Source organism: Octopus sinensis, unplaced genomic scaffold, assembly GCF_006345805.1.
Source record: "Octopus sinensis unplaced genomic scaffold, ASM634580v1 Contig18587_ERROPOS139327, whole genome shotgun sequence".
In the NCBI taxonomy this organism is placed as follows: Eukaryota; Metazoa; Mollusca; class Cephalopoda; order Octopoda; family Octopodidae; genus Octopus; species Octopus sinensis.
The window spans coordinates 107,986-125,000 of NW_021835953.1; the positions used below are offsets into that span (position 1 = coordinate 107,986).

The window sequence follows — 17,015 nt, forward strand, 5'->3', positions numbered from 1 at the left end:
TGACCTCCATGAGTGTCTCACAATTTCTATTTTAAAGAACCACGTTCGGACAGATTTATGTGTGTATAAGTGCTACGCAGACACACACACGTATATATTTATACAGGTATTGTTAAATATACGTCTTGACTCTGATATATTACAAAAGCAGTACACCACATATATTCCAAAACCATACTTCACTTCTAGACTCCATTTCTGCTGAACAAAACTATATATGTACACAACTTTGTGCCTATATACGAGGTCTGATCAATAAGTATCAGGATTGTTGCTATAGTAACGAAGCAAAAACACGCAGAGTGAAGACGCTTGGCAAAGATTGATCTCAACCTGTGCTTTACATGCGCACTAATTTTTTTATTTTCTAGCTCATATCCGCTGTTTACAGCAGTGCTTGGAAGCCTACGTAAAGTTGCAGAAAGTGTATGGAGAGGAGTGTATGAGCCACACACACATGTAAGAATGGTTCAGACATTTTAAGTATGGCCGAAAATGTCGATATTGACGAACATTCTGGAAGATCTGCAACGAGCAGAACTGAGAAAAAACATTGCTAATGCGCGTGCAGTTGTGTGGGTAAACCGTCGAATTACCATCCTTGAATTATCAGAGGATGAGCAGGTTAGTCACGGTTGGGCCATTACCACTGAAGATTTGGCTTTCAGACGCCTGTCTGCCAAATATGTGCCAGAACTGCTTTCAGCAGACCAAAAGGACACACGGGTTTCAGTTGCACAAGATGTCCTTGATTGTGTCAGGGACGATGAAATATTATTGAAAACTTTCTATGGCCCTCTGAGCAGGAATCGTCAAACGTTTGACAAAATTTGATGCAGATTCTCTGCTCAACTCTCTATATCATGGTCAATGTGACGATCACACGCTACACACCTTCCTTCCAAGCACTTCTGTAAACAGAGAAAGTGCGCTAGAAAGTTAAACCTTAGTGTGCATGCACAAAAGAGATAAAGGTCAATCTGTGCCAAGCAACTTCACTCTGTGTGCTTTAGCTTTGTTACTATGGCAACAGTCTGGATAGTTATTGATAAGATCATGTCCAAACATTTATATATATATATATATATATATATAAAACACTTCATTGTATCTAATCTGCTTCACAAGTCCTCTATATTTAGACAACTGGCTTTGAATTTTATGGCTGGAGAGACGGGCCACCTTTGCTATAGCTTCATATATACGAGATCCGTATAACAAAACAAGTCACTGTTCTAAAATAGAAGAATGCTTTGAGAATACAATACAATGTATATGTACAAAACTGTAGAACATTTTAAAAACAGATGAGTTGACTGCAATAAATGCAATGTTTCTATGCACCATTAACTTCAGGCCAATCAAAGATGCATTATGGTTGTTTGATCCCCTCGGTTGCTGGCCTGTGTGTCTTTCCCCATCATTGCAGTCGAACAAAATCTTGCCATCCACAGGAAAATTCTGGACATTTGTTGTGACGGATATTAAAAGCAAAGTTCCTTACATAATCATACATTAAAGGACCATATAAGAAAACATCAGGTAAAAATCTACCCCTAGTTATAGCTAAATCCAGGGACATTGAGAAATAAACCACTGATTCTGCCACACATGATGTAATTGTTATTGGTGTATCTAAAGAAATCATTGATCTACAAACATGTTTTGACAAATTGTCCACTTCAAATGTATTTCTCCCAAAAATTTTATCTGCCTAAATTGATTGTACCAAAACCTAGATTTTGCAGATTTACCGTCTACTGAGGCATAGGCATACTGTTTAGTCTCCGGTAATCTTTCCTTTTTAATGTTTATAATAGATAAATCCACACATTTTACCTATTTCGGTTATGATACCATTTTTGACAATCTTAAATTATATTTTTTATACGACATAACAATATTGTTTATAAACAATCACACATCGTGCCCCATAATAAAATTTCTTCTGTATTAACATCTTTGGTTTCTTTGCGCCTGGCCCCTTTAACTGGTAATCAACATCATGATTTAAAGTCTTACACTACTAAGCCTCTTTTTTTGGACACTTACTTTATATCCAATTGACTACCCCTAATGTCTTCTTTTTGTCTAGAGGAAAAGGAATACGTACAACATTTATGACCACACCTAGCCATGAGCTGTCAAATCATTCTTGTCCTTTATTCAAAACAGGACACTGTCTTCTGGTCTTAGATTTAGTAGTTGATAAAGAGATAAATGAAATTAGAAATGAATTACAATCCTTTACAACACTATGACCCCAATAGCCTCCATGCGATTCTTGGAAGTGTAGTTTTTTTTTCTTAGCTACAATATCGATAACATTAATTTCCTCCATCTTCTTGCTCTGTTAGAATAGTTTAGAAACATTACAGTAATGTGTCCGAATGGTTAAATTCTATTCATATATTTCTACAGCTAAATATAGCACTGCATTTAGATTGATGTATTGATTGCATTGTTCAATTGAATGGAGGCGCTTGAAACGGTCGTATTGTATCACTACTTGATATCCTGTCCTTAATATGATTATATATATATATATATATATATATATATATATATATATATATATATATATACATATATATATATATATATATATATATATATATATATATATATATATATATATATATATATATATATATATATATATATATCCATGTTTACACTTATTTTACAGGGACATGTAGAATGAGGTGACGATGCTCGTGGGCTACCTTAGAAATCCCTAGCTTAAAAGGTGTGGTTTCTAGGGGCCATCTTCCTCACTCACGCTATTTCCTCGATTACCCTCTCACTCCTCTTCATCTACAACTTTGACAATTCCACTACCGTTATTTAAAGTATCTGTCTTCATAAACTCACTCTCGGAAGATGGGAAGGTAGGAAACAGAGTGAGTGAAAAAGAGAGGAAATATCCTCTCTTTTTCACTCACTCTGTCTCGTACCTTCCCATCACATCGGTGTTCTTTTAAGTATCTGTCTGTCACCAACAACACACGAGCATTAGAACAAATATTATGAATCAGATATTCTTGCGTTCATTTATTTGTGTGTGTGTGTGTTCTATATATAAATATGTATATATAATGTATGTGTGTGTGTGTGTGTGTGTTCTATATATAAATATGTATATATAATGTATGTGTGTGTGTGTGTTCTATATATAAATATGTATATATAATGTATATATACAAAGTGTATATATCTGTATTTATGTATATTAAACCTTTTCATACGTTTCATAGTTAATATATTTTTAAAACAAATTATAAATATAATTATAATTTTATTCAATTTAAATAATTTAAATTTTCAATAGGTGTTATATATTTCTATATATATTTTTTTTATGTGTTGGTTTTCACTGATTTGCTATTAGTAGTTTATCTCTAATTTAATTTATACAGATATTATATCTCATTTGTATACATCATTTTAAATAATTTAAATTTTTCAATTTTATGTTGGGTCTTTTTCTATATTATATTTTTTTTATGTGTTTGTTTTTGGTTTTTCACTGTTGCTTGGCCTATTCGTAGTTTTATTCTAATTTACTTTATACAGATATATATCTCATTTGGTATACATTTGTATATATTAATGCGTGTACACACACACATACACACAACACACACACACATATTATATATAATATATTAAATACATATATACTATATTATATATATAATATATATATATATATATATATATATATAATATATATATATATATATTATATGTGTGCATTACGTAGTCGGTCGATTCAGCTGAAAATATGCACACCTATGTTTAAAAGTGGCTGGCAAGTTTGCATGAAAACTATTTTTTTCCTCAAATGAAAGGCGTCACCTCTAGGACAAAATTCCTCATCTTATAAAATGTGGCACCAGTAGACCGAATGAAATCGGCTTATATTAACAAAATATGAAAAGGGGTCTAAAATGGGGCTGGAAGGGGATTAAAATTTCAAGGAGCGGGGTTTTAGGAATTCTCTGTTACATTCAAGTTAAAAAATTGCGCCAGCCTTTAATCGTCAATGTGTTGCCGTCCATGATAAAGAAGTTTTGAATGCTTGCCATGGTGAGTCTACTGTCGTGAGAAAGAATCACTCAAAAAATGGGTGTTTACGAATTTTCTTTAATTCAAGTTCAAAATTTTACGCCAGCCGTTAAACTGTCAATACGTTGCTATCCGTCGTTAAGAAATGCCAGCCATGGTGACTCTACTATCCTCACATTCTATCCCTTCAAACTTTGGTTTCCAATATTTTATTATTTTTATCAGCTCGCAAGTTCATCTGTCCCTGTTAAATGTTAGCGTTTGCGTCTGCCTTGAAGCAGACCTTTCCGTTGCCACTGTTTGATATTTATGATTGATCTTTCTAAATATTTTATTTCTCAACTTACTCAAGATCTTTCTGTTGTTTATAAATGGGAGAGAGATAGATAAAGATAGAGAGTAAGTGAAAGCGAGGGAGAGTCCGAGAGAAAAGAAAAGTAAGAGAGTGGAAAAGTGAGAGAGAAAGGAGGAGAGAACAAAGAGGGAGAATCATATCATCATCATCATCATTCATCGTTTAACGTCCGTTTTCCGTTCTAGCACGGGTTGGACAGTGTGACCGGGGTCTGGGAAGCCAGGAGGCTGCTCCAGGCCCAGTCTGATCTGGCAGTGTTTCTACAGGTGGATGACCTTCCTAACGCCAACCACTCTGTGAGTGTAGTGGGTGCTTTTTTCGTGCCGCCGGCACAGGTGCCAGGGGGGCTCGCTACGGCAACGATCGGTTGGTGCTTTGTACGTGCCACCGGCACAGAAGCAAGTCAAGGCGGCGCTGCAATCGGCTACGTTCGGATGATGCTTTTTACGTGCTGAAAGGAAGCAACAGAAAGTAACAACCACACTCTTACCCGCGCGTAGAGCGGGTTACCTTCAGCTAGTATATATATATATATGAAGATACATAAATCTCTGATGTCGTTCATTCTTGCTTAACAAGAAGTAGTCACAGTGTAATGATACTACAGAGTCACATCTGAAGATTGGTAGGATCTGTTTAGTCCATTGTTGTTTTATGGAAATGTATTAATTTAATTGATGCCAACTGAAGCAGTGTTACTCGACGCTATAGATCATGCTTCAGCCTCATCTGGACATTTTGCAGCAAGGTGCTGTCTAAATAAAGCTAGTCGCAGATAGGTGCACCACTATACATTATGGAAGGTGACCCAGAAACTGGACCTCGGGATAATGTCAAGAAGGACATTTTGACGGATGATCACATTCTAAAGTCATCAAAAGATCGAAAGTATCTAGCATCTCTCTGAAAATGCTTCGTCTTGCACTTTGTCAAGTTGTCTATTTAAAGTTACGTATGGGAAATGGTATGTCCAAAAACTTACGGTATGCACCTCCAATCTGGAACCCATCCTGTCCAGATTACGTACAACTAGGCAAATACACTCTGTCACTCCCCATATCTTGAAGTATTGTTTCTTGATGTCGTTCATTCTTGCTTAACAAGAAGTAGTCACAGTGTAATGATACTACAGAGTCACATCTGAAGATTGGTAGGATCTGTTTAGTCCATTGTTGTTTCTGGAAATGTATTAATTTAATTGATGCCAAACTGAAGCAGGTTACTCTACGTATAGATCATTGCTTCAGCCTCATCTGGACATTTTGCCAGCAAGGTGCTGTCAAATAAGCTAGTCGCAGATAGGTGCACCAACTTTCAGAAATATTTTTCGCTGTTCAGAATTTTTGAAGAGCATGAAATAAACTGATATCTCTTGTTAGCTATCAGGACACTGCATTCTTCAAAACTTCCATATTTCCTGAAATTCCCTAACACTCTTCCTGGTGTACCTATGTCTTCTTTCTTTGATATAACTCTTTTACTGTTTCCCTCCTTTCGGGTTGTTTTATTATATGTATCGTGCATCTACTTCTAGCTTCCATTGCTGCCTTTCTTTGACTAATTGCAGTTTTCTGTCCCCTATTTTGCCCCTTTCCAGTAACTTCAGCTGCGCTCTATAGACATTATATTATTATTAAAACATTCACATAAACGATCATTTGTAAAAGTAGAGAACATCTTCTGAGGCTTGTCAATTGAAGAAAACAGAACTATATTTATACAGTCCAAAAATCAATATCTATGAACAATAGGTGCAGGAGTAGATGTGTGGTAAGTAGCTTGCTTACCAACCACATGGTTCTGGGTTCAGTCCCACTGCGTGGCACTTTGGGCAAATGACTTCTACTATAGTTTCGGACTGACCAATGCTTTTGAGTGGATTGGTAGAGGGAACTGAATAAGCCGTCGCATATATATATATTATATATATATAATATATATATATATATATATATATATATATATATATAACGGGAAGCTTTATGAAAATAGACAAAAGACGAAGGCAGGTGGAAAACAAACAAACAATTGTATTAGTATGGCGCTCAGGAAATATAAATAAAACAAGTCTTTAACGTTTCGAGCCTACGCTCTTCAACAGAAGATACACAGAGAGAAAAAAAACACAGAAGAAGGAGAGAAAAAAAAATGCGTGCAGTAACTAACGAATCAACATGGCGATCTGATTTCGGCCAGAGGTCAAAGATCAAACATGAGACGCGAGAGCGAAATTAGGGGAGATAATAGGGTGAAATAGGGTTGAATGACCAGCTCCAACAAAGGGTGTGTGGTGTGTGTATGAGAGAGTATTAGTGCGTATGAGAGGTCTGGACGTGTGTATGTATAGGGTTGGTGTATGTTTAGTATGTAGTATAGTATGTATAAGGGTTGTGTGTGTGTGTGTGTATGAGAGAGTATTAGTGCGTATGAGAGGTCTGGACGTGTGTATGTATAGGGTTGGTGTATGTATTAGTATGGAGTATGTATGTATTAGTACGTATTAGTATGTATAAGGGGTGTGAGTGTGGGTATGAGAGAGTATAAGTGCGTATGAGAGGTCTGGACGTGTGTGTATGTATAGGGTTGGTGTATGTATTGTATTATGTATTAGTATGTTTAGTACGTATTAGTATGTATTAGTTGGTGTATGTATTAGTATGGCACATCATATATGATGTGATGTGTAAAGTCGTGTGGAGAGAGGGGAGAGAGGAGAAGAGGGGGAGAGGAAGAGGGGGGAGAGAGGAGGGGGAGAGGGAGAAGGAGGGGGAGGAGGAAGGAGAAAGAGGGAGCGGGAGGAGGAGGAGAGGAAGGGGAGTGAGGGGGGGAGCAGAGGGGAGCAGAGGGAAGGGGAAGAGGGAGGAGGGAGGAGAAAGAGGGAAGAAGGGAAGGGGAAAGGGGTGAAAGGATGAAGGACTGAAGAAGAGGACGGGGTTAGATGGGGGGTTCGGGAAAAGGATGAGGTGAGGAGGGGGTCGAGGGGGGATAGTTAGAGGAGGAGTGGGGGAGAGGAGGGGGGGGAGAGTTGAGACCAAATGGCGTATAAGAGCGATGAGAGAGAAGATTAATTCCTGTTCACGGCGCAAACGGGAATCCGGATGGCCTCTGTGTAAGGACAAACCGAACACAGATAGGTGTTGCAAGGAGGTGAACCGGTGGAGCGGAAAATGGCGTGAGACCGGTTGTGTTGTTGCAAGGTGGATGTCACGAAGGTGTCCGCGAACCGATCAGCCAAGCGGCGTCCCGTTTGTCCGATGTACAAGGAATGGCAGAGAAGCAAGAGACGCAATAGATAATATTGCTGGAGGTGCACGTGAAGGAGTGGATGATGGGATAGGGTCGATGAGGGTGGGTGCTAGTGAGGAGGGTGGTGTTGGAGAGGTAAGGGCAAGTGCGGCAACGTGGGCGGGAGCAGGGAACGAGCCAGGGGAACGAGCCGGGTTGGGAGGTGGGGTCAGGGAAGGAGCTATGGACCAAAAGGTCTCGAAGGTTGTGGGCTCGTTTGAAAGAGGGGAGGGGTCGGTTAGGGAAGAGGTGTGAAGTGGACGGGTCGGACTGGAGATGACGGAAAGCTCGAAGAATGGTGCGTTGGAGAGGTAGGGTCGTGGGGTGGTAAGTGAGGGGAAACGGGAGGCGGGAGACTACAGGGCGGGTTCGGGGAGAGAGAGCAGATACACGGTCCACGGACCGTGCTCTGGCAAGGGCGGTGTGGATAGTGGTGAGGGGGTATCCACGTAGGGTGAAGTGGTGAGCCATACGTTGAGACTGAGTCTCAAAGTCATGGTCGTCACTACAGAGCCTACGTAGACGGAGGAATTGGGAATAGGGGATGGAAAGCTTGGTGTGTTCTGGGTGGGAGGAAGAGAAGTTGAGGTATGAGTGTGAGTCTGTGTGTTTGTAGTGAATGGAGGTGGTAAGAGTGGAGTGAAGAATGCTAACCGAAATGTCGAGGAAGGAGACAGAGGCGTTGGAGATAGTGGAAGTGAAGTGGAGGGCTGGATGGAAAGATTGGACGAAAGAGAGGAAGGAATCTAGATGTTCACGGGAGAGTGAGGTGGCACCGATAATGTCGTCAATGTAACGACCATATAGTTCAGGAGTGGGACCAGAGAAATTAGAGAATATTTGGGCCTCAACATAGCCAACGAACAGGTTCGCATAGTTGGGGCCCATTCGCGTTCCCATGGCCACTCCCGAGAGCTGAAGGTAGAACTCGCCCGCGAACGAGAAGCAGTTCAGAGTAAGGACAAGTTCGGCCAGACGAATGAGTGTGGAGGTGTCAGGTACAGGGTTGGAGCGGAGGTCAAGAAAGTGTCGAAGGGCCTGCAGTCCTTCGTGGTGAGGGATAACAGTATAGAGGCTTTGGATGTCCATAGTAAAAAGGATTTTGGAGGAGCCGGGAGGAAAGGAGAAAGAGTTGAAAAGCTGGAGAGCATGGTTGGTATCGTGGATGTGGGAGGGAAGAGATGCCACTAGGGGGGCAAGGACACGGTCGAGGTATTTAGAGATGAGCTCCGTGGGGCAGTTACAGGCGGAGACGATGGGGCGGCCAGGGTTGTTGGGTTTGTGGATTTTGGGGAGGAAGTAAATGGTGGGGGTACGTGGGGTTCGCACAATTAGGTTGGATGCGGTGTGGGGGAGACGGGAGGACGAGATGAGGTCGCGGACAGTAGAGGATACCGTCTGTTGGTAGCTACGTGTGGGGTTAGAGGGGAGTAGAAGGAGGTGTCATTGAGTTGGCGGAAAGCCTCGGTCCTATAGAGGTCCGCGCGCCACACCACTACAGCTCCACCCTTGTTAGCCGGTTTGATGATAATGTCAGCGCGCCGTTGGAGGGAACGAAGAGCCAAGAGCTCAGCCGGGGAGATGTTGAGGCGGCGTTGGCGCCTGGAGAAGTTGAACCGCTCAAATGCACGCTGACAAGCGCCCGCGAAAAGATCCACTGCTAGGAACTGGCCAGGGGCAGGCGTCCACGGGGATGGTCGGCGGCCCAGGCCAGTGAAGCAGTCCTCCTCGGTGGGTGTGGGTGGCGAGTCGTGGTAATGCGCACCCAACCGGACGCGGCGCACAAAGCTGTGGACATCAACCCGCGTTTGGAATTCCTTACAGGATGGAGTGAGGGGGATGAAACGCAGACCCCTACCAAGGACGGAGCGTTCAGCCGCAGAGAGGGGAAGATCGGAGGGAATGGTAACAACAGACGGAAGTGGAGAAGGGGTGGGTGGAATAGAAGTGGGAGGGGTGGTAGGTCTCGTGGAGGTCTGAGGGGGAGGGATTGGGGAGGTGTGTGGGGGGTGGTTGGGGGGGCAGTAGGGTTAGGTGTAGGTGGATGGAGCCTATCAGGAGGGGAGAAGGGGTTGTAGGGAGGGGCAGTGGGGTTAGGTGTGGGTGGATGGAGCCTATCGGGAGGGGAGAAGGGTAGTGGAGGAGTTGGGGTAGTGGCGTCGGGTAGGGTGGAATGGAAGAGTGATTGGAGTTTACGAAGTTTGGTATCAGAAAGAAATTGATGGAAGAGGTGATTCAAATGGATAATGAAGCGTAGCGTGTTTGGAGCATAGAGAGGCGGCAGAGAGGAGAAGAATGTGGAGAAAGCAGGAGGAAGAAGGCGGTTGATGGTATGTAGTTTAGAGAGATTGGAGCGAATGGTGGCCCGCATAAGGCGGTAAGATGTGGTGCGGAGTATGGGTAGGATGGAAGAATCCGAGTGGAGAGCAGGGTGGAAGTGGAGGCGGAAACCTTTAGGGATGAGTCGGTGATGTAGGCAGCGGCTTAGGAAAGAGACATGGCTAGAGAAGCGGGTTTCTTTAAAAAGAAGTAGAGAGATTCACGGACGGCTGAAGGCAGTTTACGGTGAGAGGACGGAGATGATCCTTCAAACGATGATGGAGGGTGAAGAGGTAGGACCTAGGATCCGGCATGATGGGATAACGGAAAAAAAACAAACGTTCGAAAAAACAAAAAAAAACAAAAAACAAAAACAAACAACAAAAAATTATCGTATGAAAAAAATGGATAAAAAAGGATAACGAAAAAAAAGGGGAAAAACAAACGTTCAAAAAAAACAAAAAAATTATAATCGTATGAAAAAACTAGATAAGTAAGCGATAGGGGCAGAAAAGACGGGGCAAACGGAAAAGGGAAAGAAAGAAGGGAAGCAGAGAGAGGGGGAGGCAAAAAAGGGGGGTGCAGGCAGAGGAAACAGAGTATGGACATCCAGAGAGGGAAGAAGACGGAAAGGAGAACAAAAATGCAGGAAACTGTGGAAAGCATGAAATGAATGTAAAAAAGTGGTAATATATGAGAAAATAAAAATACAACAAACGGGACAAGTTCAAGGTTGAGAGTTCAAGGTTAGAAATGTGTAGACGTCGTGGTATATTTTTTAAGGATTTCACATCAATAACAAAGTCACTTTGATCCGCGAAAGAAAGGTGCAGCCAATGGTAATTATCCAAGAGGTAAAGAAAATCCAAGGTAGAGGTAAGTGTTGATAGTGGTATTGGTAGAATATAGGATATATATATATATATGTGTGTGTGTGTGTGTGTGTGTGTGTGTGTGTGTTTGTGTGTATATTTGTCTGTCTGTGTTTGTCCCTCCACCATCGCTTCACAACCGATGTTGGTGTGTTTACATTCTCGTAATCTAGCGTTTAAGCAAATAAGTACTAGGCTTACAAAAAATAAGTTCTGGGGTCGATTTTTTCGACTAAAGGCAGTGCTCCAGCATGGCCGCAGTCAAATAACTGAAACAAATAAAATAGTAACAAATGAATTTCAACAGACAAGGAAAGTTTTGTATATTCACTGAGGGGGAAATGTGTCTGCTTCTTAAGTAGCTAATACAGAGAGATGTATGGCAAAGAAATTGCCAAATCTTATAAAATACGGGAGTGAAAGGCGGCTAAAACACCTAGTAATGGTGTATGTGTTACTTGAATTATTTACGTTTCCTGGCAGTTTTTTTTTCTGCGAAAATATGTGGCAATATTCCATCAGTATTTGCAGAAATATAATATATACAGTGTTGGTGTGTGTTTGTAGGTTATTTTTCTATGAAATCATTCTTAATATTGACTGATTCGGACTTAGAAGAGTGAGAAAAAGATGTTGGTAGACAGATAAATTCCACTTTATTCTAAGTAACAGTTTCAAGATGGAATTCATTCACTTCATTATTTAGATCTATATTTTCGTATTGATCACACATCTTTAAAACAGGGAATGAAGAGGGGTAAGTGGTGATGTACAGTGAAGTATAACTGTCAACACTACGAATCATGTGAATGTAATCAAAATCATGTTCTTTATTTGATCTCCTGACAACTGCATATTGTTTATTGTGTGGCCTTTGACAAAAACACTAGCGACAGTATAATGTATTGGTAGAATTGAAACGAAATAAACATATAAATATGATTATATACAAAATAGGAAATGTACTGGTTTATCTGTTCCATTGCCAGGAAATGCTTACTGTGGTTGTGAAAACGCTTCTAATTTTTTTCTCAAGTTTGGGTCCTTAATGAGGTCCAATGGTGTGTTATTGTTGTTGTTTTTATGGTGGAAGTCAGCTCCCTGGCTGGCGAGATATCTCGCAACCACTACACCAGAGAGCCTTTCGTCCATGTTCAGGTTAAGGGCAGTGCAGCACTACAAATAATGAAATATAAAATGATGAGAATATTACACAAATATTCAAATCAAATGCCCCTAATTACACAAAAGTTCATCTAAATTTACTCATAGGTTGTTTGTCCACTAATTACAAAGTATTGAGTTCCTACATAATCCTATTGAGTCCATTTCCAATTTTCATGTTTTTACTTTATTTTCAACACTGAGACACCCTCTAAATATATTGTCATTACATTGAGCAGGACAAACCGTATTGATTAACATGAAGCTTATTGATAATTAATGAGTAAATATTTACTTGTCAATCACAAATATCACAATATATTCAATAGAAAAGTCAAATATAGGAAGAACAAACCAACAAGAACCTATCTATATAATTGGCTTGATAAAGGCGACCATGTGGCCATAAGAAAGAGTATTGTATATATAAATATTACACAACATGAGAAGAAAGAACATAAGTTATATCAGAAACAAAAACACCTATAACATAACAAAGTCAATACCACACAGACATAACCAAACATATCAATAATGTTTCCATAATTAAGCAAGAAGCATCTTTGAATGATGACGGTAAAGTAAAGGAAGCAGGAATTAGTGTCAAGTCAGAAGAGTAATGGAGGAGTATTTTTAATTACGAACAAGTGAATTTTAGAAGAGGTGACTTGCAAGTCTAACAGAAAGATGGAAGAGCATTGTAGAAGATGAAGGAGAATATGTTTTAGATTAACAGAAAAAAGTACTTCGTTTATCTTAATTTTGAAAAATATAAGAATTATAAAAAAACTGCTTCATTTATGAGATGACAGCAAAAAGTCCAGTAGTATTGAAGTCCATACTGTTGATGACATCAGATAGCCAAATACAGTAAACGGGCTCTAAACAGAATTTTACAAGATATATACTCAAACTCAAAATCATTACTTGTGTGTGTTTGTGTGTGTGTGTGTGTGTGTGTCTGTGTGTTTGTGTGTGTGAGTGCGCATGAGTGTGTGTGTACTTAAGTACAGAACTTAAATACAGAAAATCTCACTAAGTGAAAGGAGATGGAATATTGTTTGTTACATAATATCACTCGGGTCATAAGAGGAGACTGGATCACGGAATGGTAATGGAGGATGGTGTTGATAGGGGAGAATTGATACATGACAAGCAAAGTTTGTCTGTCTGTCTCTCTCTTTCTCACATTCATACAAAGACTCACAAATGCACAAATTCACACAGACACACACACACACGAACACACACACACACATATATATATATATATATATATATATATATATGTATACGCAAACAATTTAAAAACTTACTTTGTTTAGTAAATCCATGGGTGCATCCTCGGAATTAAACACTTCTGTTTTCACGGCAATGTGCAAACAGCTGTTACCATCACCATCAACAGCATTCATGTTTGCACCCAGGGCTATTAACTTGTGTGTCATTCCGAGGTGACCCCGGGAAACGGCTTCAAGCAATGGTGTCATTTTCTTTTTGTTCTGAATATCCAGCTGAACTGAACTGAACTTTGTGGAAGTAAAAATAGAAAATGAAAATTTACATGAAAATCAGGATGGATATCAATGTGTCATTATTGTCTTCTACTGTATACTTGATCAAACTGATCATGTACATTTGGTGTTTGTCCGTAAAATCAACCTTCGTAAGATCCTCTAAGTGTTGCTATGAGAATGTGTTCTAGACAGGATAAAGATGTCCTAAATAGAATGTTTCAGCTTAATCTACCTGTATTCCTAACTATAGTAAGTTTTAGGGGAGCTGAACACGAGTGAACACATGATTAACAGATCAAGACTAGTAAAGAACAATTAAAATTTCTAAAGTATACTTTTGATGTTGCTATAATTAATAAGAGGTTCATAAAACTGTTGAGGTGGTTAGTGTCCACCACCATGAAATTAATGCGCGTGCACACACACATACACAGAGACACTCAAATATATATATATATATATATATAGTGAGAGAGAGATTTATATACATTACTGTTGGATATTTAAATATATATGATGAATGAGGAATATGTAAAATGAAGTTCACGAGAAACTTTATTCATCACAACAACTGGTTTGACCCATCTTGCATCGATTCCTTGCGGGTGGGAGAGTTCTCGGTGTTGCTTGGTATGTTGTTGTTGTCAGTAGGTTCTTGGATTATAGCATTATAGCCAACATCCTCCTGGCAACAACATGCCAAGCGAAACCGAGAATATTTAGTGAGGTTTCTTCTGTAAAACAAGACACCAGATGAGATGCATCTGCACCGGAGGATGCAACACATCCGATTATACAGTATCCAACCCACAAGGGTCCGATGCAAAATGGGTCAATACTCCATTTCCCAATCCGCCATTTGTAATAAAACTAAAAAAAACGTGAAATTTCTGAGGTAGACTAAATGACAATTATATCACGTGTGTGTGTGTGCGCAGACAGACATACAGACAGACGTGCGTACACACACACACACACACACACACACACATACATACATACATACATACATACATACATACATACATACATACATACATACATACATACATCCATAGAGAAACTGTTCACACTTGAGGGAATTAGCAGTCCAGCGGATGTTGACATAAAGGGAAAATTAGAATATCTGGAAATAACCTGAATAATGACATACTTACGTATATATATGTTTTCTTTGTAGAAAAGATAAATCCGGAGAAGAAGCACACTCTAAGATGTAGAGCAGTGTATATTTTAAAACTGGGAAAGGCCGGTTTCCGGGATTACACTTGGTTTCCGGTCCAAAAAGGATTTAGCTTCATGGCGTATCATTAGATCCCAAAACCTGTTGGCCTAAGACCTCTTCCAAATATGGAGGGTGGAAAAGCCCTTCACCTCATTTGCCTAATCCCGTCCAATAGCTTTTTCAGCTGCATATGGGTGTATAGTTCGTTGGATGACGTGGTAATGTTATTGCTGGAGTATACGAGGTCAAATTCTTTCATATTTATGGGAGACCCGTGATTTCAGTGAATATGTAGAAACACTTCAATGGTGAGATATTTAACAGAAACCACATGGTCACTGGGATAATCTCTTGCCAGGGACTGAAAAGGATCGTTTGCAGAAAACGTAAATCCCAGGCTTTTCCCCTTCCATAGTTTGAAGAGGTTTTAGGCCAACAGGTTTTGGAGTCTTACGATACGGTACAAAGCTAAACCCTTTATGAATGGGGAACCCAGCGTAATCCCATAAACACCCCAATTTTTAATATACATATATATGTATATATATATATATATAAGTGTATATGCATGTATGTATATTTACTGCTTCCTTTTTGATATCTTACTAAATCTCCTTCGCTCTTCTATAAATAACTGTTTTGTAAATTATTGTCTTCCATACATTAATATTTTGAAAATAAAATTCTGTTCTTGTATATGTATATTGCATTGAAGAATGGATGTAAACATGATATTCTATGAACTGAGGTGCTTGTCATTTATACCTGTTTTACTTTGTAAATTGTACGATGGCACTGTATGATTTATAACCTATACACTAATGCAGACATGTAAAAGGATTTATCATACACAAAGATTTCTGTGAAACGATGTAACTGGTGAAAAAAATATATTCATCTTATCATTTCTTACTTTATATGTATATATATATGTGTGTGTATAAATATATACATATTCCGACGCATAGACATACACACACACACACACATTTATGTATGTGTATGTATGTATATATCCATACATATATATACGCACCCACACACAGAGTTCTTTGTGTGTGTATGTATATATGTATGAGTATTCATCTTGTATGTGTGTGCATATACGTGTGTGTATGTGTTATATGTGTGTGTGAGTGTCTTTTTGTCTTGACATCTGTGTGATAGTTGTATATGAGTGCCACTGTCATATAAGCAGGGTAACTTATTTCCAACATTCTGCAAGATCATGTCTAGTTCTTGGCAAATGTTAGCTTCCTTGAAAAGAAGAGGAGAAGGTTGGCGATAGGGAGAGCATCCAGCTGCAGAAATTCTGCCCCAAGAAAATATATCTGAGCCAAGCAAGTATAATGATGTTGATGATCTATATATATATATATATATATATATATATATATATATACAGTTAGATAGATAGATAGAAATAGATAGACACACACATCCATATATGGTTGTAGTGTAAGGAGCTTTTTTCCCAACCATACACGGTTCTACGTTGAATCGCTCCGCATGGAAACTCAGGCAAGTATATTCTACCCTTACCTAGGGCTGAACAAAATCTTGGTAGTGGATTTGGTAAATGAAAACTGAAAGAAGCTTCAAAACATGGGTGTGTCTATGTGTGTGCCTATGTATGTGTGTGTGAGTGAGTGTTTGTGTGTGTGTGTGTGTGTCTGTGTGTCTGTGTGTGTGTTTGTGTGTGTGTAGTGGTTCGGTAAAGACGCTGAGAGGATAAGTGATATGCTTAAAATAAAAAAGTACTGCGATCGATATATTTGACTAAAAATTCGGTGATGCCCCAGCATGGCCGCAGGCAAATGTCTAAAACAATTTATATATATATATATATATATATATATATATATATATATACATGATATCTATTATATTTTGGTTCATCTCATAATGACCTTGTTTCATTTGACCATTAAAGGTATTATCATCAGTGGTGGTGGTCAGTTGGACTGTCAACACCGGTAATATCAACATCAACATGATCAATATACAATTCCTCCACAAACACAAGGCTTTTGTAGTACATGTGATTAAATCCATCCCCATTATTTCACTGGTACCTTGATAATATTTATATTATACAGATCAATATAATACTGGAGAGTGTATATAATATGTATTTATTAACTAACCTGGTTCAGCATCAGACACACCACTTTATACCATCGCCTGAAAGTAATGGATGAGGAAAG

The 17,015-nt window shown here is 39.2% G+C and overlaps 1 protein-coding gene across 1 annotated transcript in view; it reads right to left on the reverse strand.

The window, feature by feature from the left end:
- Positions 1 to 17,015, reverse strand: part of LOC118761905 (E3 ubiquitin-protein ligase MIB1-like) — a 41,744-nt gene that overhangs the window by 15,364 nt on the left and 9,365 nt on the right. Inside the window, exons 3-5 of the mRNA XM_036500093.1 lie at positions 16,955 to 16,992; positions 13,383 to 13,591; positions 11,903 to 12,078 (exon numbers count right to left, since the gene is read on the reverse strand). Of these exons, the coding sequence (XP_036355986.1) occupies positions 11,903 to 12,078; positions 13,383 to 13,591; positions 16,955 to 16,992 (423 nt within the window). The remainder of the gene's footprint in view (positions 1 to 11,902; positions 12,079 to 13,382; positions 13,592 to 16,954; positions 16,993 to 17,015) is intronic.